Below are 23605 nucleotides of genomic sequence, written 5' to 3'. Positions count from 1 at the left end.
GGAAGAAAGAGAAAAAACAAAGCAAAACCTGTTGTGACTCAAACTCTGACTGCATTTTAGGCAGCTTATATTTGTTTTTACAGCCCACATGCACTTAGAAGTTACTTTCTAAATTAGTACTTTTTTTTTTAGCAAATGCAGTGAAGAAAACCCTACTTATAGAAGCCGATTTTTCAATGAGAATCAGCCTTCTGGATTTTAAGAGTCCGTTAATCTATTTTAGACAGTTCCTACTGGTCTTTAATAGTAATGTAGATGATGTAAATGATTTGACCAATGATGCAAAAATTAGTTTTGCTGAGAAACGGCTTTAATTCTGGAGGCCCAGAATCTCTGCTTGACTGCTCCAGGAGAAGAGCGTAGACCACCAGGGACAAAAAGTAAGGAGCATGCTCTACGAAGTGTACGTTTGTTCCAAAAGGCAGCGCAGCTGGGATCCTTGCTCCTGGGAAATGACTGTCCTGGCATTGCCTTACCTTTTTCTAGAACCAAGGTTTGGGTTTTCATTTCAAGTGGACAATATGCCTAAGTGGCAATTGGAAAGGAATGAATTGGTAGCCTGTGAATATTGACTTATGGTCTGCTGTTGGCTGTCTTGGGGAATTTTTAGAGATGTTTTCTGGTTCTGACCCAAGAACGTACAATGAACTCACCCAGATTTCCCCTCTTCCTCAACTGCTCTTGTGGGATTTTCATTCAGAAAAAAAATTTCCTTGAATTGGACCAATCCTACGCTGGGCTAAGCAAAGTGAACATCCAGTTTGACTCCTGCTGTGCAGGTGGCACTTTGATAGCGGCCACCTGAACCCTCTCCTCCAGCCCCCAAACCAACTATTTCCTTTGGCCATCGGCTTTTGGTTCTCACCGTGTGGATATCGTGAGGATCCAATTCAATGCAAGGACTTTGTAAACAAACAAACAGCTTTCTTGCATTGTGGTTAACCTCCCTGCTCTCCCTCCCTCTTCTCCTTTCTCATTCAGGCCATCCATTTGTGATTGCTTGTTAGTGCAGACGTTCAAGCAAACAGAGCAGCAGGATGTCGATGTTGTATTGAGTGTCCATACGATTGCCACTTTGTTTGATGTACATCTCGCATTCATACGCATGGGGAAAGTGCTCGTTTGCACTTTCCCCCTCTACTTTCCCTCCTCCTTCCTCCTTTGCTGTATATATTGTCGATTAACTACTGTACTTAACAATTTCCATCCTCCATTAGGCTGATGATGTCCTCTTAAGAGTCCCCAGTAAATCAGAGATATGTGCTCCCCGGCGGGCAATGCTCAAAGTAGCGCAGCCTCGGACGCTGATGAGTGCCAGGGGGCAGGTAGAACTGCAGAGGAGACAAGAGATTGTTGTGTTCAGAGTAACAGCATTGTCCTAAAGCTGCTAATTTTTGTACAGAGGATGTGGACATTTGAGTTCTTCTTGAGCCTGGTAAGAAACACTGGACCAGTTGATGGTAGTTTTGCCCAAAGTTAGACTACTGTGTTCTTTCACCTTTGCTAGACTTGCTGTGACAGCGAGAGCCCAATCTTCCTTACACTCAAGTTTTATTGTCAAGCCTTGAGCGTGGCTGCTTCTCATTTTATTCTCTGCTGAGACTTCTGAAGTCGTGTGTTCACCTAAGGGAAAAAAAAACCAAACCAAGCCTTCCCCGTTCATGCAGTATTCACGTGCCAAATTTGTGCAATACCTTTTGCCTTCGTCGCAAGCTGCTTGTTGCAAGCCACGCACAGCGGGTGGGGAAGTGGGGTCACGACAACAACAACAAAATGAAGCAGCAAAACAAGACTTAAGGGAAGAGAAAAAGGGCCTGGAAGCTGAGAAGGTGTGAGCATGGAGGTGGAGAGCAGCATCCTGCCACCCATCGTGCCGTGGGGCCAGCGGCTTCTTCACCCGTGGTCTGTGCCCGCGTGCTCCAGCTACAGTATAGCTCTTGTAGGCCATCCACTAGCCTCTAAACCCAGCTGCTTCCAGCCCTGGCAGCAGTCCTGGCCTGCTCACTGCTGCTCTCCACAGCCCTTTAGCATTTCCTCTTCTGGTGGTTGCTCTCTGAGGACAGACAGGCCCAGGGAAGAGTGTGCTTGTTTAAACATATCAACCAACTCAGTGACAGGAACACACAGCAGTTGATTATTTAAAAAATTCTTACAACATTCACTTGATTTGCTGCTTTTGGGATGTTTTTTGCCTGAAACCAGGTAGTCGGTACTGATCTTCTGCAACACAAGGAGCCCCAGCTCCTCTAAGCTGGCCTGGCCCTCTGCCTCTGTCACAACAATAAAACACAAACTCATTTCCAGCCTTGGCAGCTCCAGTTTTGCTCCTTTTCCCGAAAAGATGACCTTTTCTGTGATGACTATGTTTTTCCACACACTCTCAAAGAGTTGGAAAGATTTGTGTAAGAGTGAGGAGGAGTCATGTACCAGGTAACAGAACAGGGAGGAAGGGAAAGGCGGAGATGCTTCCCCCGCTCTGCTTCAGCCTGCACAGTCGGCTCCTCCACAGCCGGCACCAGGAAAGGCTTTTTCTGGCCACCTCAACAGGGAAAGTGGTCAAAGCTGTCCTGTCTATTTGGGGCTTTATTTTTTTGTGAACATTTAGTAACCTCTAAGCCCATGAGAGGAGTTTTTTTTTTCTTTGGGTTTTACCATTTAAGGGCTTTCTTCCATTTTTCTTCGTTTAAACAACAAAATGTGAACATGACATTATGCTTGATCTCAAGGGGGACGGTGGGTTGTCCCCTTTTAAGGTTTCAGTACTGCTTTTGTTACCAGACACGCTGCAAATGGATAACAACAGTCTCCTGTTTGCAAGTGTTTTGTAGCCACTTGTAAAGGGAGTTGTGTGAGGATTTATTTTTTTGTTTTGTTGAGCAGGCTTTTGGGTTGTTTGGTTTTTTTAATGGAAGTATTTTACTTAACTGTTGCCACTTCCTGGAGCCAAACACTAAATGTCACCAAATTGGAAGCAGAAGTGCCATTAACTGAACTCTGTGAATGTCAAATCAAGTTGCGCCTGTAGCTGGCACATAAGACAACAGTCTGAAGTGGGGGGCATGATCTTCCCCTCCCCCACTGTAACTCTTTTTTTTTTCTTCTTTTTGTTTCCTTTTTTTTATTTTTAAGAAAAATAAAATGACAAACCTCATTTTAAATGTATTGTGTAAAATGTTTTGGGAAAGGAGTACAGTGTGTTAATGTCTAGTGGGTGAGACCTCCCTCCCCATTTCAGTTTCTGATGAAGTTTTAAAGAATCGTGTTACTGTATGTTTTGATCATGAATAGTCTGGTGGTGCTTCCTCATAGCACAAGCTTAAATCTAAAGTACTGAAAACAGTCTTACAAGCTAAATGTCTGCATGATGTTACATCTGTTGTACCTACTGAAAAGAACTTTGTATGTAAATGTACAGAATAAAATGACATTGTCCCATCGGTTTGCTCTCCTTGGTCTGGCTCTCTGTCAGTGACTTCTGAACCAGCCTGGCAGCAGCTGATGGCAATGACACCTCAGCAAACAGTCCTGCCCTCTTCTACAAACAGAATGAGACTATTGTAAATCAGGCTAATTAAATCAGCCCATTGATTTGCAATTAATTACCCTTCATGGTCAATCACAGAAGAAGAGTTCACTCTGTTTCCTGGGGAATGTAAATTAAAAGGAAAATACCCTCCAACAGTTGCTTTTTGCTATTCTGGTCTTGACGTGCAGCCAAGGACTGGCAGCTATTCCCAGCAGGTAAGGAAGGGCCCTCTGGGTCCACGGCAAAGCTGCAACACCAAAGTCACTGAGTGCTCAAATCCCTTCAGACAAGAGCTTCATCAGGGGGTCACAGCAACCTCTCCTTTACAGTTTTTAACTGCCGGTCATGGCACCACAGCAAGGTAAGTTCACAGGTTTTCTGTAGGTTCTTAGGACAGTTTTCTAGCAGCAGCATAGTAGTTTTTGTTCCTCTCAGAAGCTTGCATTGAAAAGAAATAACCTGGACTCACTCATCAGATTCCCAGGCTCAATGTTGCTCCACATTGCTGTGAATCATAGAATTGTTTTGGTCGGAAAAGACCTTTAAGAGGTGCAACCACTCACCTCACACTGCTAAGCCCATCACTAAACCACGTCCTTCAGCGTCTCAGCTACGTGTCTCGTAAGTATCTCCAGGGACAGGGACTCCAGTCACTCTGGGGGCAGCCTGTGCCAGTGTCTTAACAGCTCTCTCAGGGAACGAGTTTTTCCTAATCTCCAATCTAAGCCTCCCCTGGTACAACTTGAGGCTATTTCCTCTTGTCCTATCATTCACTATTTGGGAGAAGAGACCAAACCCCACCTCACTACAACCTCCTTCCTGGTAGCTGTAGAGTGATCATGTCTCCCTTCAACCTCCTCTAAGCTAAACACCTCCAGTTCCCTCAGCTGCTTCTCACTAGACTTGTGCTCCAGACCCTTCACCATCTTTGTTGCCCATCTCTGGACACACTCCAGCCTCTCAATGTTCTTCAGTGAGGGGCCCAAAACTAAATACAGTATTTGAAGTGTGGCCTCACCAGTGCCGAATACAGGAGAACAGTCGCTGCCCTGGTGATTTCAACAGCACCTATCAAGACCTACCAATTCAGCTCTCGGGCCGTGCTGGAAGTTTTGGTGTAGTTAACTTTTAGCTGTCCTTCCCATTGACCAAAACAGCCCATGGCTGCACCTTTGAAAGGATATCCATCCTTCCTCAAAGCAAGGCCAGAGCTGTAGCAGCAGGATGCACTGCAGGGGTGGTGGTGGTGGTAGCAGCAACCATTCAGGCTTTTTCTAACAAGTATGATCCATTTACAGACATGATGTTCTTGTAGCAGCCTATCAGCTTTACCTATTGCTTCAAAATTCAAGCTCTGCTTTTTCCTTCTACCTATAACTGTCTGTGAAACCCTTCTAGTGTGTCCTTAGTGGCCAAGAGACAGAAGGAAAGCCAGGGTAAGGACTTAATCCAGGTAATCCACTAAGTACTACAACCAGTGGGCTCAAGGCAGCAAAGTAATGCTCATTTTATGTTACAGCTTTACAGTAAAAGAATGGGGGGACTGCATTTGAACAGTAAAATCTGTTATACTATGTTCAATGCTAGTACATGGTAGATTAATTGTACAGGTAGAATTTGGAGCACACTTCCCATCAGAAATCAGTACTGAACAGACACTGCATGCCTTATTTTTTGCTCTGCTCACCTCTTTACCACATAACAGGGCAGCAAATGTGAAACAAAACAAAAAACTCAACACCCAACTGTATTTATGTCGACCTCTATTTAATAACAACTGCAAATCCAATCAAAATAATACAAAAACAAACCTGAAACTTAAGGCCAGTAAGTAAACTGCGATCAGTTTGTCTAAAAAAACCATCTTATGTTACAGCGATGCAGACTCAGAACTTCTCTGGAAAAGCCATCATTTCTTCTTTAATCCTGTTTTCTATGAGCAAGGTGAAACTGCTGTCTGTGTTTTGAAGATTGTAGCTGACAAATACCTGTTTCTTGGTCTTGCTGGCTGAAACACAAAACAGAGCAGTCAGCCATAGTTTGCTCCGGTATCAAAGTGACAATGGTATTCAAGCAGGCCTTGTAAGAAGCTGTGTCATTCTAAGACAATGTTCTCTGCTCCTACCCATGCTGGACCCAGTTATAAAGGAAGAGTAGAACAAGCACCTGAGCATTGGCACGTTGGGCAAAATCTTGCAATGTTGGCCCAGGGGCTATTAATTAGTCTTTGGCCTGATGCAAAAAGCTGTTGGTCACTGGCAAAGCCTTGCAGTGCCTTGAGTGGATTTGGGACGCTTAAAGATAGTACAGTTTAACCAAAAACCACTCTGCGGGACTCCGAGCACTGAAATCTCGTTTAGGGGTTGGTAAGTCTATGCTGTGGAAAACACAGAGGGAAAATGTGCAAGAAACTGATTACACCTCAATTAACAGAGTTCTGGTTTCTTGTGAACTCCTAAGTGTGCGGCAGTCTTGCCTAAGCCTGCTGTCAGTGATTGTGTTTCCTTTAACCTTTATTTGCAGGGTGTCCATGAACACTCCAAGAGGCTGGAGAGCCTGGCTTGAATGTGATGAAGCCAAGCACAAGTTCCAGGCTAGTGTAATGACAAATACCTGGAGAGAGGTGCTGTAAAATCAAGAGCTGCCTTCCATGACAGAGCTAATTAACATGTCCACTGGGGCAGGAAGACTTAATTATCAGAGTAGAAAGGATAATGCCAAGAACTGTTTTATATAAATAAAACAGAATCCTACTTAGATTTTACCATAGTATTATGACAAATTTGTAACTCTCCTTATGCACTGTTAAACTTTGTGAAGAATGGAAGCACCACAGAAGAAAAACAGGCACTAAATTTGAGTTACATATTGAAAAGCTGTGTAGCCGAGGGACATGGTTTAGTGGTGGGCTTGGCAGTGTGAGGTGAGTGGTTAGAATCCATGATCTTAAAAGTCTTTTCCAACCAAAACAATTCTATGATTCTATGCAAACAGAAGACAAAAAGTAGTATTTGGGTCAGTAGCTAGATATTCTTGGCAGGGAATAAGCTGGGAGCTGGTTATTCCAGGGACAAATCAGACTGTTCTGCTGAATATGCAAAAATATCAGCTGAATTTTACAAATGGAAATTAGAGACAACAGAACTCCTCATATCTCAATCCTTTTGAAATGGGAAAGCTGACAACAGAAAACCTTTCTATACATAATAAAATGTAGTCAACCCATTCCTTTGAGGCATTTCCATTATGCAAATCAGTTTATGATTACTTTCCTTTCTAACAGGTCACCAGCATCCTGGCTCTGTGAGCAGAGCTGCTTCTGCAACGCAAGGACTCTTTTGCCTTATTTAAGACTCGGCAGCACAAAATGCTGCTCAAACAGCAAAAGGCAGCGCTCAGCACCAGACGCTGTGGTACAAAGCGGCATGTTTTGCAAGCACTAGTCCTTCATCATCGTGCCCTAAATGACTGCAATGCTAATGCTGAACTAATTAATACCATTATCCCTGCTAACGAAGCAATCTCGTACGCTGCAGTGTCAAAACCCAACTTCTCAGTTATGTCTGTGCAAGATCCACTCGAGCCTCTAGGATGCTGTTCCAGTTCCTGGGAACTGCCTGTGCTGAAGAGCTCTGCTCCCAGCACTGTACCCTGGCTCTAAGGGGCAGCAGAACCTTTTCTGTCCCCACTTCCCCACCAATTCATTTGGACATGTGGACTTTCGTGAGAAGGGGAGAGGAGGGCAGATCTTATGCCTCCATGCAAGACCATCTACAACTTTGGAGCAAAGCAGAAAACCCCCAAAACCAAGGCTTACCTAAAAGCACGCCATCAGGGCTGCTTCCCACACAGCTTGGCTACCCATATCTCTTGCACCAGGCCCTCAAGGCAGGGGAAAAGTTTCCAGCCCATCTTGCAGGACATGCTGAATGCCAAGGGGCACGAAGGCAGCACAGACCTGCTCCCACAACCTCTGGGAAGGGCCATGGTCTAGAGGTCTAGATCTAAGACTGCAGAGAAGTCCAGCGGGAGCAGAAGAATGGACAGAACAAGTGTTAGGCACAAGTTTGTAAACCATTTGTGCTGGAAAAAAGGTGTTGAAAGGGAACTGTGCCCAGCTGTGAAACACTCAAAAAAGAGGTTGGGATGGTCTTCAAAGAGTCTGCCAGTCCCTACAGAGGGAAGACAGACATGGTGCTCTTCAGCAGTCACTGCGGCCAAATGTGCTGTGATTTCAGGATATGCAGGTAAGGGAGGCACTCATGGAGAGGACTTCTCATTAATTGGACTCTACTAACCTATAGGAAACAGTCTTTGAGGATTTCGGTTTCTGGATGGGTGAGACACATCTCATGCCACAGTAATCAGGCAAGGAGGTGGGAAAAAATCCCTGCACCTAATACACAGAGATATAAAGAGGAAGATGGCAAATATGCCTTCAGCAATGGAAAAGGAAAAAACAAAACACAGTCCTGAAAGAAAGAGAGAAGAAAGGGCTCCTAGCCAGAACAGCTTGCTCTATCAACTATACAGAAAACAACAGTAGAATGAGTGTGCTGATGCAAGGCAATGCTGAGAGTCCTGCTACAGGGCAGGGGACCTGACACCACAGGAACAAAGAGCAAGTGATGGAATGTGATTGAGAAGTATAAGAAACAAAAATATTCCTGTTCAAGTGACATCATATGCTACCTAAGTTAGTGCCTGAGAAAAGCAGAATGGAGAGAGTCTGGAAAAAATGGTGACAGCATAGGAAAAATATAGAGACAGATAGATAGATACAGTGTCTGCTTGAAGATTACCACATGGCAAGGTGGTTAAAAAGGCTACCTTGGAAGCAGAGCTGCAGGTCAGACTTGGCTGTGAATAGCATCTCTATTATTACAGAATTTGTGGGAGTTACAAGGATTTCATTTCCTAGAGGAAAACTTATCAGCAACAGCAAACCTTGGTATTTCTAATCAAGGCAGAACGTAGACTTTCTTATCAAACACTTTGAGAAATATAGAAAATACAGAGATGCTTGATGATCTTGCAGATCCACAGGTCTTAGGAGAATAAACAGTTCAGCAGTAAGTGACCATGAGCCGACTTAAAATTGCTGGACTGCAAGCTGAAAAGCTAAGGTGTAGGATTTCAGAAAGAAGATTTATTTTTCCTCTCAAAACTCACTTATGGTCAGATGAAGGGGAAGTATGTAATTTTTTTCAATGCCAGAACTGCATTACTGACTTTCTCTTTCCAACCAAACATGACAGAGGTCTACAGGCCTTCCTCAATACAGTATACCTTAAGGAGGATAGCATGAGTAAGAATTCCATCTATAAGGAATGTAAAAAGGACCAACCCACAAGGAAAACTGCAACACAGAGGTTGGACAGCATGGATACAGAAGAACATTGCCCAAAAACTTAGCTGGGCCACAGATGGTACAGAAAGCTTAAGACAAAATAATGAAAGATACTTAAGGCACAAACAGCAGGAAAATAAGAAGGTGCACTGTGCTCTGAGGATAAGGAGTAATAGATATCCCAGTGCCAAGCAACACTATCAGTTCTCGATAACAATGTGAAATTAGCAATGTAAATGAAAAAGGACCTTAAAATGAAGGCAGCAAAACCGACCACTTACTGAGAGAAAAAACAGGTGCCTGAACAGCCTCTGTCCTAGAAGCCTGGAAGAAGCAATATAAGAAATGACAAGTTATTACTAACTCTGAGTATGAAATCTGTAATAAATCTGACAGAATGAACACAGTACATGTGCTAAAAAAAAAAGAAGTCAGAATCACTGAGACAAGTCAGAGCTATTAGCTGGACTCCAACACTACACAGCAGCTTAGAGCATGATTCAGAAGGAATGAGTAATGGGGAGACCAAACAGAAAATGGAACAAACTTTATCTAAATTCAACCCTCTCCAACTATATTTTTACTAATTAACTTAAGGATAATGCACTAATAACACATCAAGGAACCACGTTATACAGTGCCCCACAGAATTACCACTGAAAGTGGAAATGATCGGACCCAGTATCTAGAGAAAGAGCTGATACCAGGGGAGACTACAATAGTGGGCATGAAAAGGAATTTATCAGGATGAAGGAAGGATGCTAGTGCTGTTTTTCAAAGACCTGTCATGTGAGCAATCCTTTTTTATATATGCATTAGTGGCCATGGAGAAGTAGGTGTAGGCTCATGAAACTGCCTGGCCATAGATATATTGCCTATAGGAAGATCAGCACACAGATAAATAAGAAGAATTAGGCAGCCTTTCCAACTAAAACAACAGATGAGACTGAGCAGCATGGCATCTTGCATCTAAAACCTGTAGCTGGAGCTGCATCAGTTACTGGGAAGAGAGGATGAGGAACCAGTATGATACAGCTCTCAGGATGCATCAGGCATCAGGTTTTTGAGAGACATAGGAGATTGAAAGTTAGCATTCAGATTCAGAAATCTGGCTACATCAGCATTACACTGGGTGCAGCAGGACACTCTTACACCTGCTGAAAAAGGAGACATCCCAAGAGGTGCCTGATATATGCTGCTGAGACAGTCAGACCAAACACCTGCATCTGGGAGGTGATGCGGCACTTTCTGGGCCAGAGCTCCTTAGAATTTGGAAGCAAAAAGGTACAAGATGTGATGAGGGTTGGCTTCATCTTCAGGGCACACACATGTGCCTTGCATGAGGGCCACCCCATAACACAGAAGCATTAAGTGTCCAGGTGGGTTTTGAAAACCTCCAGAGGAGACTCCATACCCTCCCTGAGCAGCCTGTGCCAGGGATCCCTCACAGCAAAGTTCTTCCTTGTGTTTAAGTGGAACTTTTTGTATTCTAGCTAATATCCATTACCCCTTGTCCTGCCACCGGACACTACAGAAAAAAAATGTCACCCCATCCTGCTGAAAATTGCGGAGGGCCCTGCAAATCCCACCGGGCAGGCACAAGCCGTGCCTCCCCTGCCTCACACCCAAAGCCAAGGCCGGGGTTTGGTGGGGCGGAGGGAGAGGCCGGACAGGCTGCAGCACAGGGACAAAGCCGTGACCTACCCCCACGCCGCCAGCTCGCCCACGCGGGCTCCTCCCAGGCCCGACACGCGTGTTTCCACCTCCCTCCCCGCCCCCTGCACCTACCCAAGCGTCGGGCCAGGCAGGCGGAGGCGGTGTCGGAGGGGTCCCCCAGGAGCGAGGCGGCCACCGGGACGCTGTCCTGAAAACGGAGCAGAGCAGAGGGCTGAGCGCAGGGGCGGCAGGGGGCGGCGGCAGGGGGCGGCGGGGACACTCACGTGGGGGCTGCACATGGCCACGGCCAGGCTGGCGAGCGCGGGCGCGGCGCCCACCCACAGGAACAGCGAGTCCCGCAGCCGCATGGCGTGGAAGTGAACCTGCTGCTCGCCCAGCCGCCCGCTGAAGTCATGCAGGGCGATGCCGCCCGCTCCGCCGCCCGCCGCCTCCATCGGCCCTTCTCCCGGCGCGGCACGGCGCGGCCTCAGCGCGCCAGGCCCGAGCGGGCGGCCCCGGACTCACCGCTCCGCCCCTACTCCCGCTGCCTGGGGAGGCGGCGCTTCGCCGCGCCCGCCCCGGCCCTGCCGCCGCAGTGAGCACCGGCTCCTGTACCGTGCCGACCCACACAGGCTCCCCTCGGGGCCCGCACACACCCGAGTGTCCACCCCCGCTACACCGTGGGGCACACAGACACCCGCACACAAACACCGGGGCACGCGGACCCCTCATGGGCACACAAATACACCGGGTACACACACCCACACTCCTGGAAGCGAGTTCATAGCCCTCCGCATCACACACACACAGACACAGTATCCCCGGGGCTCTCGCACGCCCCGCGTCGGTGCACGACTTCCCTAAGGCCCACACCCCCCTCCTCCGCGGGGTCGGGATTAAGGCGGAGGCAGCCGCCGAGATGGAGAAACCCTGGTTAGGTAGCTGTGGAACCAGCACAGCCGGTGCCCCAGTGTTCAGGCGGCTCCGGTGCTCACCGCGAGGAGCTTCGGGGTTTCGGAGTAAAGGGAAAAGGCTGGTGTGATGCCGTGCAGCCGCAGGAACACACCCACAAACACCAGGGGAAAGAGAGGAGGGAAGTCACGGTGACCTTGGCTTCCTTCAGCTCTAGAGGTTTTCAGAGTTACAGGGGTGGTCTACAAAGTGAGACAAGTCAGTGGAGCTCCAGAGAATGTGGAGCCATGAATAATTAAAGGCCCTGTTTGTGCCCACTACACCTCCAGAGCACAGCTAAGCTGGTCATTACTGGAAAGGATTTTCCTTAACTGCGCCGTCTGTTGCTGGTAAGAATACAGGTGGCACACTGATGGCCGTGAGCCCTTCGCCCTTGGAAATGTGTCTCTTCATGAGCAGAGTGACTGAGCACCTCTGCCCAAGCAACAGGCAAGTAACTGATACAGGGTGGCTTTTTAATCAGCATTTCCTCTGCCTCCCATTGAGTGTGTAGCTCTACACACTAAAATTGCCATTTCCAAATTCTGAAACTTCATTTTCATATTGAAGATATGGGGAGTGGGCAGGGCAGGGGAATAAGGCAACTATTCGTTACATTTCCCCCCTAAGTCACTCCAAATTCTTCTGGCATCTGCCCACAGACAAAATCCTCAGCCCTGCTGCTTTCTGCCTGTTCTGCCGCATCTGTGCTAAATCCTGGGAGGCTGCTAAGCCCGGCTCAGCTGCCATTCCCCAGCATCCCATGGCACAGGATCAGCTTGGGATCAGAAAGGGGGGGATGACAGGCCACCTCCTCTGTCCTATATTTGTCACTTGCTGCTCACACAAAGCATTATTTGGGTTGTGGTGGCAGACTCTGCCTCCTGCCTTGCTGCTAAGGTGGCATCAGGCTTGCACTGCTCCCATTCTCCTCCACGTCCCTGCTCCGCGGCTGATGCAAAGCCTTGGCATCCCCTGAGGTATGTACAGCAGCTGAGGCTTGTCTTGAGGCTCAGAAATCAGCTTCTCCCTCATCCCAGCAGCCTGTTGCAAACTGACACTTAGCCCATGGCAACTGTTGAGATCAGGCGGGCAAATGGGTGACAAAAGCCACCTTGGAAGGGCGCAAATGCTGACTGTGTCTTCTCTCTGCATCACCTTCATCTTACTGCTTGTTGCAGCTGTGGGTGCACTCAGCATGGGGCTAAGGCTGCTAGCTAAGACAGAGAAAACTATCACAGGACAGGAGCATCGCCAAAATTAAAATCTAGGCACCAGATAAAATGTCTGCTGGGAGCCACCCAGGTGGTGGTGGGGAGATTCCTGTGATTAGGCACCTGTGGGTGATGGAGGAGATTTGCCCCAGGCCGACTTGATGAAGGGAGGGAAAGTTTAGAGCACAGTTGAGCTGAGCTGCTTTAGATCTCTCTCTTGAGTGAGAAGCATCCCTTCCTGACTGATTTCCGTGGACTCCAAGGAAGGTTAGGGTGAAGTGTAAGATGTGTTTAGCTTTCCAGGTGGGTATATTCACATCAGCAAATCTTTACATGTTCAGAGGTGCTTTCTCTCCTTTGGCAGGACAGAGTTGGCTTCTCCAGTGGAGTCCTAGTGAAGGTTCCGCTCTAACAAAGTTCTAGTTCGGTGTGCCTCCTTGAGTGCTAAACTGATGTGTAAGTGATCTGCTGGATGAAAGAGTATTCTGTTTTGTTCCCTGATCTTACCATATCAAATACAAGTTTCTTGTGTTGCTTCTAAGGCTGTCCACAGGCTTGCTTCTTCCTAGGGGGAACTGCCCTATTTCATCGTGCTCTGGTCTGTTCCTCCTCTCCTCAGGAATCTTTTCTAAAGTGCTTGTAACTTTGCTTGGGATCCTGAGCCCTTCAGACATCTGAAGGTAAGTCACAGGGTTCCTCTTCACATAAGCAGTTCTAAGTATTTAACACTTTTCTGTTAAATGTAGCTGCTCTCTATAAATCATAGTAAATCATTGTTTAAGCTCAGGAGAAGAAAAGTATTAATCTAGAGAGTAAAACACTGAGTAAGCATTTTTATTTGCAATGCAGGTGTGAAGAATGAGTGGAGCTGTGCAGAATCAAACCATCCGGTGTCGCATGAATTTCCTAATTACAGGGCTGCAAGGCCACCAGAGCCCCTGCAAAATGAGAGGGGGAAACACTCCAGCAATGTATAGAACCTCTTGTATTTCCTTTAATGCCTTCTCTGGTTTTCCTCTGTGGCTGTGAAAGCAGTGCTCCTTACGCTGTCTTATTTGTGAGGTGCGAGATGAGCGTGAGCCTCAGCTGAGGTGAGGCTCTGGAGAGCAAACTAATGATAAAGCAAGGATACTGTAACAAAGGCACTGCCTGTCTACAAGGTGAGATAGATACATATATACAAATACATCTGTAAATATAGTGGCTCAGATGAGATCCAGACTCCAAGAGATGTGATTTTTAAAGGTATATATCTCTATGCTTCTTGTTCTTTTCCAGCAGTTAGGTTGCCCAAAGAGTTACTAGATCCTAAACCCTGATCTTTGCCACCCCAGGTACAGTTTATAGGGAGTGAATCTTCTTCCTGGTAACTGAGGAGTTGGGCTGTAAACCACATCATTATGACCTGGGACGTCACCTAGAGAAGCAAATATTTTCCAATTGCAAAGCCCATTCTGCAGCTTTGCTCCTACAGGAGTAACGTGTTAATTTGGCACATGAGGAAGCAGTTGACCATTAGCGTATATCAGTGAATGCTCTGTTGACACCTCAGGCTATCTTGATTTGTTGTCCTTTTGCAGAGGAGCAAATGACAGCTCAAGCAAGCCAAATGAAGCCTGCCAGCTGCTTTGGTGAAGCCTGGTGGTACTGCTACAGTTGCTGCAGCCACAGACTTTCAGGGGCCTGGTTTGTGTTGAGACTTGGAGACTTGCTGTCTGTAGACTTCCCTTGGTGGCACTGATGGCTCAAGGGATTTTTTCACTTCTTGTGCCATTGGGGCATCTCAGCAGCTGAAAAAAGTTTTACTTTTTTTTTTTTTTTTGTCATTATTGGATTGTTTTTTCAGCTGGATCAGTCCTCGATGCCATTGCTCAAATACCTGTGCTGACACAGTGGAGGCCAGCGTCTGGAAAGCAGGAGCAAGTGCCAGAGGGAGCAGTGCATCTGTTTACACCATACAGTTGCTGTGACTGTGATGCTGTGGCCATTTAAATCAGTTTTAGGAGGGGCATCCCAGTCCTGCAATCTAGCACTCATCTGATATGAAGGATCAGTATGGAGAACAAAACTAGTCATGAACTATTCCCAGGATCCTGGGATGGGATGTTTGTTTAGCTGTGATGGAAAACTTCTCCCAGAGCATGACTGAGGTGCTTTTTTTTTTTAATAGAATCATAGAATGGTAGCTAGATATCATCTAGTCTAACTCCCTGATAAAGCAGGACCACCTAGATCAGGTCACAATGGAACATGTCCAGGAAGGTTTTGAAAACCTCCAGAGTAGGAGACTCCACACCCTCCCTGGGCAGCCTGTGCCAGGGCTCCCTCACTTGAGCAGGAAAGATTTTGCTTGTGTTTAAGTGGAACTTTTTGTGTTCCAGCTTATGTCCATTACCCCCTTGTCCTGTCACTGGACACCACAGGAAAAAGTGTTGCCCCATCCTCTTCATATACATCCTTTAGGTACTTGTGACTGTTGATAAGGTCCCCCCTCAGTCTTCTCCAGGCTAAACAACCCTAGGTCCTGCAGGCTTTCCTCATGAGAGATGCTCTAGTCCCCTGATCATATTGGTGGCCCTCTGCTGGACTCTCTCTAGAAGTTCCCTGTACTTCTTGAGCTCAAGAACTGAACTTTCTATTGGCCCAAGGAACTCCAGTTCCCAATTTTCAAATGACTTAAGGTTCCAACTTTTTTCCCTTGAGGAAAACCTTCTATTTTGTTGTTATTGGGTTTGTAACCTCAGCTGTTAGGATTTCCCTGCCCCAGTGGGATGAGGGCTGGGATGCATGTGACATGAGGATTCTTGGACCAGCAGCTTGTCACAACCCACTGTGTGGCATGCTGGCCTAGAAATCAGGGCTGTCATGTTTTGTGCTTGACTGTCACGGTGACCTTGTGCAAATCGCTTCTACTCTGCTTTATTTCACTCCTCTGCAGACTGGAGGAGTATACTAACCCTTGCCATTTCCCTGCAGCTGAGTGAAAGTCTGCATAATTCACAGCTTGTAAGGATTTGTGTGAGCCCAGACTAAGCTTCTGCTCACTGAATGAGATGTTTTCCTGTTGTTGTTTTATGAGGCACTGGATCTGTTGGAGCATTTGAGACGTGTGGACTCAGAGCTCCTGGAAGGATGAGAGGCACTAACACAGAGTGACTCATCGCTCCCCTCAGGGACAAAAAGAGGTTTGTGCAGTGGACTGGAAATAATATTTTATATGCAGATAGACCACTTTATGGTGAAGAATCCCAAAGCAGGTCCCAAACACCGACCGGTGCAGAAAAGCTAATGGCTGTAGTGAAGTCTGCAGGTGCAAAGTTCTTGGCCTTGGAAATCAGCAAGTCAACTTGCAGGTCTGGCAGCCACATAAACAAAGGTTTGACTGAGATTCAGGTTGCTTTGGGAGGGGAATGAAATTCCCTTTTTTGAAAGATAGTTTGCTGTTATCATGGTTATGGGACTTGCTGCACTTCTGGTCTCTTCCTCATCTCTCTGGGTACTTTCCCTTTGCTGATGCCAGGATTTCCATGATGCACATTTTCCTCCTTAGACCAGGCCTTAGACTTAATAGTCTCTGTCACAAAGTCCCTTGGCCTGTAGGCCTGATGGAGAATGCCTGCACACCGCTCCTCCCTTTCTCAAGCATGCCAGCAAATGCCTGCCTCTCAGTCTGGTTCTCCAAACAACCAGTCTCATTCATTACTTTAAAAAGTAATGCCATGGCCTTTCGATTTTTTTGATTTGCAAGCAAAACTAGCTGGACAAAATCAGCTTTGATTATTTTGCTTCCTCCTCCCTGGAAAAGGAGTGAAGCTAACAGACCTGGCATTGTCACTTAGCAGCCCTTGAGTGTTTGCTCAGAGGTAACTTAGTCTTTTTGTCTTGCCTTTTCCTTCCTGCTGTATTGAATACAGTGGTGTAGCAGAAAGGGTAAATATCCCAAACAGCAGCTTAGTACCTGTAGATTTCTAAGGAGCAGGCCAACATTGTCTGATCTGTTAAGGATATGGCTGTTTGGGCCAGACTTTCCAAATTCATAGTGCAGTTCTTGAGCAGCACAGTTTAGACTGGCAGTGTATTTGATTTTCTGGCAGAAGTATGTCAAACAGCTACTGCTGCCGCCTGGTATCTGGTGGTATTGATGATTAAACAGAACGTGGCTTTCATAAACACCACTTCAGTGAGCTGTCTGTAATCTCTGGAATTAAAGAAAAAAAAATGTAAATAATCCTTAGGAGCAGTATTCAGAGATTAGTGCTCATGACAACAGAACACACAGAACAGTTACGCTATCAGAACATACTACCCTAAGAAAATGTTACCAGAGATCATTTACTGCATTTTCCAAGTTGGGTAGGATCCCAGAAGGCTGCAACTGCATCTTCAAAAAGTCTGTGTCCAGTCCTCAAATAGCAATGGAAAAAATATCGTTCCCTCCTGCCTGTTGGAAAGCCTGAGAAATCATCTCTTTCTCTCTTGGTATTTGAAAAAGCCGGTGCCAGGCGCTGTTGCTGCTGTTGTTACAGAGTCCTCAGATGGACAGTGGCCTTCCCCAAGACTGAAAAACTTGTGTATGCATAAAGTCCCCATAAAGGGACGTTTGTTATGTGTTTCTCAAAAGACAAACACAAATTATTAGAAAATTGACTTTAAATCACAGAATCACACAATAGTTGGGATTGGAAGGGACCTCCAGAGACCATCCAGTCCAACTCCCTGTTAAAGTAGGTTCACCCAGATCTGGCCACATAGGAATATGTCCAGGTGGGTTTGGAAACCTCTAGAGAAGGAGCCTCCACACCCTCCCTGGGCAGCCTGTGCCAGGGCTCCCTCACCTGAACAGTGAAATAAGTTTTCCCCTGTGTTTAAGTGGAATCTTTTGTATTCCATCTTAAACCCTGTAGAGAACCATAAATGAGAAAACAGGAGAGAGAAGTACAAAGGCATTAGTGGCACTTGAGAGTGATAGATACCATTCTTTAACAGATTCAGGATCTGAGACAGCCTCTACAGAAATCAATTCAAAGAACACCTGATAGTTCCTGTGAGTTGCAGGTTAGGCTTAGAATGATGAACTTTGCTTAGCAATGGTCTAAAATGCTGCAGTGTAGGCTCCTGAGTTATTGCTGGATGGCTTTCCACCTACCTGCATTCCTACCTATGTAAAACCTGTACAGGTCCGTAGGCACAGACTGACTCCCTCCCCTATTAGCACCTGCCACTCGCCTACCCTGTGTGCCACCGGTGACCACGTCAGTGCCAGCACAGCAGCCCTGTGTCACCACACCCTGATTTTGCCCCCATTTCACTGCAATCCCAGCAGCACGGATTCCTTAAAGGACAAGGGGAAGGACGGGCTCGAAACAGTGTTTTCACTTCTGCTGACGGTTCTAGCTCAGCGAGAATGCTCCCAGCTTTAATAAAGCAGATGATCAAAGCCTTTGTGTGAATCCTGCCATCAGGAGCAGGGTTGTACCGCTGTACTGACAGCACACCAGAGCCCTGTGGGGCTCTCCTAAATCCTACTTTCCAGAGCTGCAAGCTCGTGGCACCCAGATCATCTCTCTGCAGCCCAACAAGGGAGGGCAACTGATGCCAGGGAGGGAGATATGTTTCCACACAGTCATTTTCTTTTCCAGTAAGCCAGAGATTTCATATACATACGAGTGATCAGGGGCCATATTTTTTTTCCAGCCTTCAAAATATTTATTCTCTTTCCAGTCTTCTGAAAAATATGTATCAGAGACACCTGAGAGCAGCCAAAGCAGCTGCCTGAGAAGACCTTTACAATTCATTTGCACAACCATTCTTTTTGCAAAGGGAAAAAAAAAAAAAGAGAAAGTGTTAACGAGTTGTCAAGCACACTCTTCCTTGCAGCGAGCAGCACTGGCAGCCGCAATACTACTGCAGGGAGGAGAGAGCAGGGTGGTGGCAGGAGGGAGACCTTGAAAAAAATGCTTTGTTCAAGCCGGTTACAAAGGTTCCTGATTCTTTAACATACCGGATCCTAGCTAGCAGAGCAAAGCAAGGGGTTCAGTAGAAACTCGGCTCAGTAGCGATGCAGGGCAGCGTGTTGCCACCGCGGTTTCAAGGATGAGTCCCTTGGGGCGGAGAGAAATAATGTTTAACCAAGCAGGATCAAAGCAGAAAAGGAGCATTTGCTAAGCATGTGGCTTCTGTAGCACTGTGCTTCCAGATTCCCACCTGACAGTCACAAAGGAAGGTCCAACAGTGGTTTTACTCTCTGCTCTGACATTGTGAACCAGATCCTTGCACAATGCACATTTGCCTGGTCTCAGTTCAGTCTGAACACAAAAGAAACAAACCCCAAACTAAGCACACACACAAAACCATCCTGCTTAGGAAAGAAGGGACCAAGACCAGATTTCAAGAACAATTCAGACGAGCAAGTGAACATTTTCTTTCATGCCTTGCTCTTTTGCATTTGCTGAATTTGTTCCACATGAATGTAGAAACAGCTGCATCAGCACCAGCGCCGAGGCTGGAAGCTGATTAATATTTATGCCTAGAAAGTAGAGTACACGAATCAAAATGCCTTCCTGTCGTTGGCTCGGGGACCCCAGCATCTTTATAGGATCTTGCCACGTTTGGTGGCCAGGCAAGCAGATTTATGAGAGAGCAGATCAATTTCTCATCAGCACTCTCACCCACTCGCTGGAAAACTGCCCTTTGCCTCCTACCTGCTCTTTGCTTCTCAGCGTTCAATAGTTTCCTAATTAGGGAAACTATTTTTCATCTCTCTTTTGCCCTCCCATGGTTTATATTCTCATCTATTAAATGCAGTTGGAGACATTATTAGATGGTTGAATTATCCTTATTTGCTTCTTTAAGGGCCTGGCCGTAAGCCTTTGTGTGAATGAGATGAAACAAGAAACAGGACTGTGACGGATCCAGTGTGTGCTGGGAGGTCCTGAGCCCGTGACACACAGCACTGTGCCTGTGAGAGGTGTAATGTGGTGCCAGTGGGACCCTCAAAGCCTCCTTTGGGGCTTCTTAACTGCTGTAATTGTTGCTGTTGGGGTGCAGCAGTGAGAGCTCTCAGTCTGGGGCTGGGAGGTTTCCTTTCTGCTGAGTTCTGGCTGACAGCCTTGCTTCAGCTTTTGTTTCACAAAGCGATCCTTAGATTCTATAACCATGAGTAACCTTTGAGCAAGCAGGTGTTTTAAGCAAAACTGAAACATTTACACATTTTTTAACTATTTGATAGAAAGAGTGGCTTGTAGCAGCAAAGAGAAAAAATGTAGTCGTGTGATCTGCTTGGAGCTGGTTGTGGGAAGGATGTGGAAGTGGGATGTGGATGTGGAAGGATGGGCAGCACCAAAGGGGCTGTAGGGCATCCCTGGGGCCCTCGGGAGAGTGTGGCAATGCTGAAGGGGTACCTCTGCTCCTCTGGGGCATGGGGGCTGCAGATAACCACAGCTCAGACCTCATCCACCGGGACTCGTTGGGTCCTGGGCCACCCCGGACATGTCTCATCACGTGCACGCTGTCATCAGTCCTGCATACTGTGGACTAAAGACAGCTTGGCTTTGTCAAGCTCTGAGGTTTAAGTGCTGCACCTAAGGGCAGAGACAGCTGCTGGTGTGCTAGCCTGGCCAGCACAGGCAGAAGAAGGAATATTGGCCACTGCTGCTCCCATGAACACTTCCCCGGTGTTGGTATGTGTGTGGTGGTTTAACCCTGGCTAGATGCCAGGTGTCCACCAAAGCCACTCTATCACTCCTCCTCCTCAGTGACATCATGAGAAATAAAAAATGAACTTTAAAACACCTCCCTCATCTCTCCCTTCTTCCCAGGTTTCTACCTCATTGTCCTCAGCAGCGCAGGGGATGGGGCATGGGGGCTGAGGTCAGTTCATTACAGATGGACTTTGCCGCTTCTTCTTCTCAGGGGGAGGCCTCCTCACACTTCCCTCTGTTACACTATGGGGTCCCTCTCACGGCAGACAGTCCTTCATGAACTTCTTGAACGTGAGTCCTTCCCATGGGCTACAGTTCTTCACAAACTGCTCCAACATGGATCTCATTCATAGTGGAGGTAGTCCTTTAGGAACACACTGCTCCAGCATGGATCTCCTGTTGGGGTCACATGTCCTGACAGTAAAGCTAGTCCAGTGTGGTTTCCTCTCTCCACCCATTCCCAGGTCCTGTCAGGAGCCTGCTCCAGCTCAGACTTCCCATGGAGTCACAGCTTCATTCAGGCATCCACCCGCTCCGGCGTGGGGTCTTCCTTGGTTGCAGGGGCAGGGCCTCACCATGGGCTGCATCATGAGCTGCAGGGGAATCTCTGCTCCAGCACCTGAAGCACCTCCTTCCCCTCCTTCTCCACTGACCTTGGTGTCTGTGGAGGTGTTCTCACACTCTCACTCCCTTCTTCTGCTGCAGTGTAGCACCTGCACAGCAACTTCTTTGCCTTCTCCAATACGTTACTCACAGAAGTCTTACCTCCATTGCTAATCAGCTCAGCCTTGGTCAGCAGCAGGTCCATCTCTCAGCCAACTGTCACTGGCCCTATTAGGTACAGGGGAAGCTTCTAGTAGCTTTTCACAGAAGGCCCCCTGCTACCAAAAGCTGGCCACACGAGCCCATTACAGTGTGCTACGGTTTTCTGCCACCTCCCTGTTTTTTTCCTTTAGGATCTCACAGATTTCTGTGCTGGTGTTGGTTCTCCCCTGTCCTTGAGCTACTGATGATGATGAGCTGTTCCTATAATCCCATCTTTGCCTGCACTTGTACTTTTCCTTATCAGGCATGGTGCTGTGCTGCTGGCTTTCCCATAGCTTAGCAATTTTCTTGAAAGCCTGAGACAAGGTTGTGAAACTGGAATGTCTTAAAGCCAGGACTCTTGCTGAGAGCAAGGCTACTGAGGGTCACAGCACATAGCCGTGGTTGCTATCAGCCCTGTCCTGCTTCTTGTTCTTTGCTGGGTGGCACAGGTGGGTCCAGCCATTAGAGCAGCCTGTGAGCAACTCATACACAAACCCACAAAGACACATAGAAAATGAAATCCTCAACAAAAAATGTGTTTACATAGAAACAAAATGTTCCTTCTGAGTGGGGCACCACCCTGAGGTCCAAATATACTCAGGGTCCTGCCAGCCTGGCCCTCCTCAGAGTTACAGTGATGTGAGCCCAGGAGCAAAATGCTGGTTTGCTCTTAATGACCTTCTGAGCTGCCCTAGATGCAGGTCATCTGCTGTCTAGCCTGGTCCTGTGGTCCTCAGCTTGGAAGGGCTCCAAGCTTCTTTTTAATTTTTATACACTATATCCTGCCCCTCAAGATGGGGAAAGCTTTGTTGCCACCCTTGAGGGTTTGGGCTTTGAATTTCAGAGTCTTTAAAGCTATTCAGGTCCTTCTGAGAGGAACCACAGACACAGACATAACCCGTGCTGAGGGGATGCTGAGCCATGGGATGGGTGCAAGTTTTCCGAAAGAACAAGTTTCTCCTCAGGAAAAACCTTCTGATGACCCACAAACTGTGCCATGCTACATCACACAAATGTACATGTTTTCTATTATAAAGTAAAATGACAGACTCCTTCCTTTGGGTTTCTTGTTGACTGGCTTTTGCAACCTTCTGCTATCCTGCAAGGCAGGCGGGACACTCCTCAGTGGCCACTTCAATCAGTAGCTGAAGAGAGAAGCTTTGTAAGCGATCACGCCCAGCCTCGTAGCTGGATGGGAACCATGAAAGCGAGGGGAGAGAGGATACATTGGATAAAACTGGGTTGATCCTCTGATCTTCATTAAATAAACCCTTGACTGAGGTCGTGTTCTTTCTCCTCTCGAGCGTCGGGCAAGGAGGGCCGTGTAACAACCTTGCGAGCCAGCGTTTCACCCGCCCCGCCGCCTCTCCCGCAGCCTCCTGGCCACCCGGCTCTTTCACACCCTGGGAAATCGGCCGGCCGAGGGAAAACGTTACAGGCTTTTTTTGTCTTTTTTGTTCCTTTCCCTTTTTTGTGCAGCTCGTTCCTGCCGGGGGAGGTGGGGGCGGTTGCCCGGGAGACTTGGGGATGGAGAGACACAGCCAGTGCCGGCCCCGGGTCTGACAGACACGGCGGTGGGAAGCTGAGAGAGAGAGAGGAGCAAGGGGCGCCGGCAGCTAACAGCTGAACACTTCATTTCTCTGCAAGGAATTCACGACATGCTACTTCGAGCCTTTGGGAAACACTTAGCATCAGACGCTTACCTTCAAATTGACCTTGTCTGAAGTCTCCTGAATCGATCTGAACGGCTGCTTTTTTTGCCTCTAAAGGGGCTTGTTCTAGGGGCTGCGGAAAATCTAGACGTGGATTTCCTCCCTCATGCCTCAGTAATGCAGATATTTATTTTAGAAATAAACATTTCATGGGTTTTTTTTTTCCTCCCAGTCTCGACAAGTTCTATACAAAGGATATCCGTGAATCACAGAAATGTGAATTATTTTAAAGCAGTTGAGGTGATTTTCTTTCCTCTGATATTAATGATCTGCTTTCCTTGAATTGGATTTTAAAATGGCTTCCTTTGAAGCCACAAGCTGTTAGAAATAAGCTTAACGTAGACATGGAGGATGAGTAAAATCACCTACCCCCCCCCCCCCTTGCACTAAAGTATCAATAATTCTTTTAGTCAATGACTAACATGCAGGATACAATATGCAAAATACTTGTAAATAACAGTAGTGAGCAGTCACGGCACCTGTGTATTGCACCAGCTCTGCTGTAACCGAGTTTTGCTGCGGCAGGAGCACACCCACCCAGCACAGCAGCCATGGGGAAGACTGGCATTACTTTGAATCATTACCTGAAGCGGTCAAGGGGCCACTGGAGATGTTAATCTGCAAGTTATTTTTAAACAAGTAATTGTAGATGTGGATGATGATTACGCAGTTAACATACCACCACACAC

The 23605-nt window shown here is 47.0% G+C and overlaps 1 protein-coding gene across 2 annotated transcripts; it reads right to left on the bottom strand.

Moving 5' to 3' along the window:
• Positions 1 to 5276: 5276 nt before the first annotated feature.
• PSMG4 (proteasome assembly chaperone 4) lies at positions 5277 to 11053 on the bottom strand. 2 transcript variants are annotated; one of them, XM_061995667.1, is made up of 3 exons: positions 10817 to 11053; positions 10665 to 10740; positions 5277 to 5534 (listed from the first exon to the last, which is right to left on the bottom strand). In XM_061995667.1, exons 1-3 carry the CDS (start codon positions 10985 to 10987, stop codon positions 5413 to 5415), a joined length of 369 nt encoding a protein of 122 aa, XP_061851651.1. In that variant the 5' UTR covers positions 10988 to 11053; the 3' UTR covers positions 5277 to 5412. The 2 variants fall into 2 exon arrangements, with proteins under 2 accessions (XP_061851651.1, XP_061851652.1); XM_061995668.1 differs by having other exon boundaries at positions 5277 to 5530.
• Positions 11054 to 23605: the final 12552 nt, after the last annotated feature.

Source organism: Colius striatus, chromosome 4 (genome assembly GCF_028858725.1).
Source record: "Colius striatus isolate bColStr4 chromosome 4, bColStr4.1.hap1, whole genome shotgun sequence".
Lineage (NCBI taxonomy): Eukaryota > Metazoa > Chordata > Aves > Coliiformes > Coliidae > Colius > Colius striatus.
This window is presented reverse-complemented; position numbering and strand designations above follow the sequence as displayed.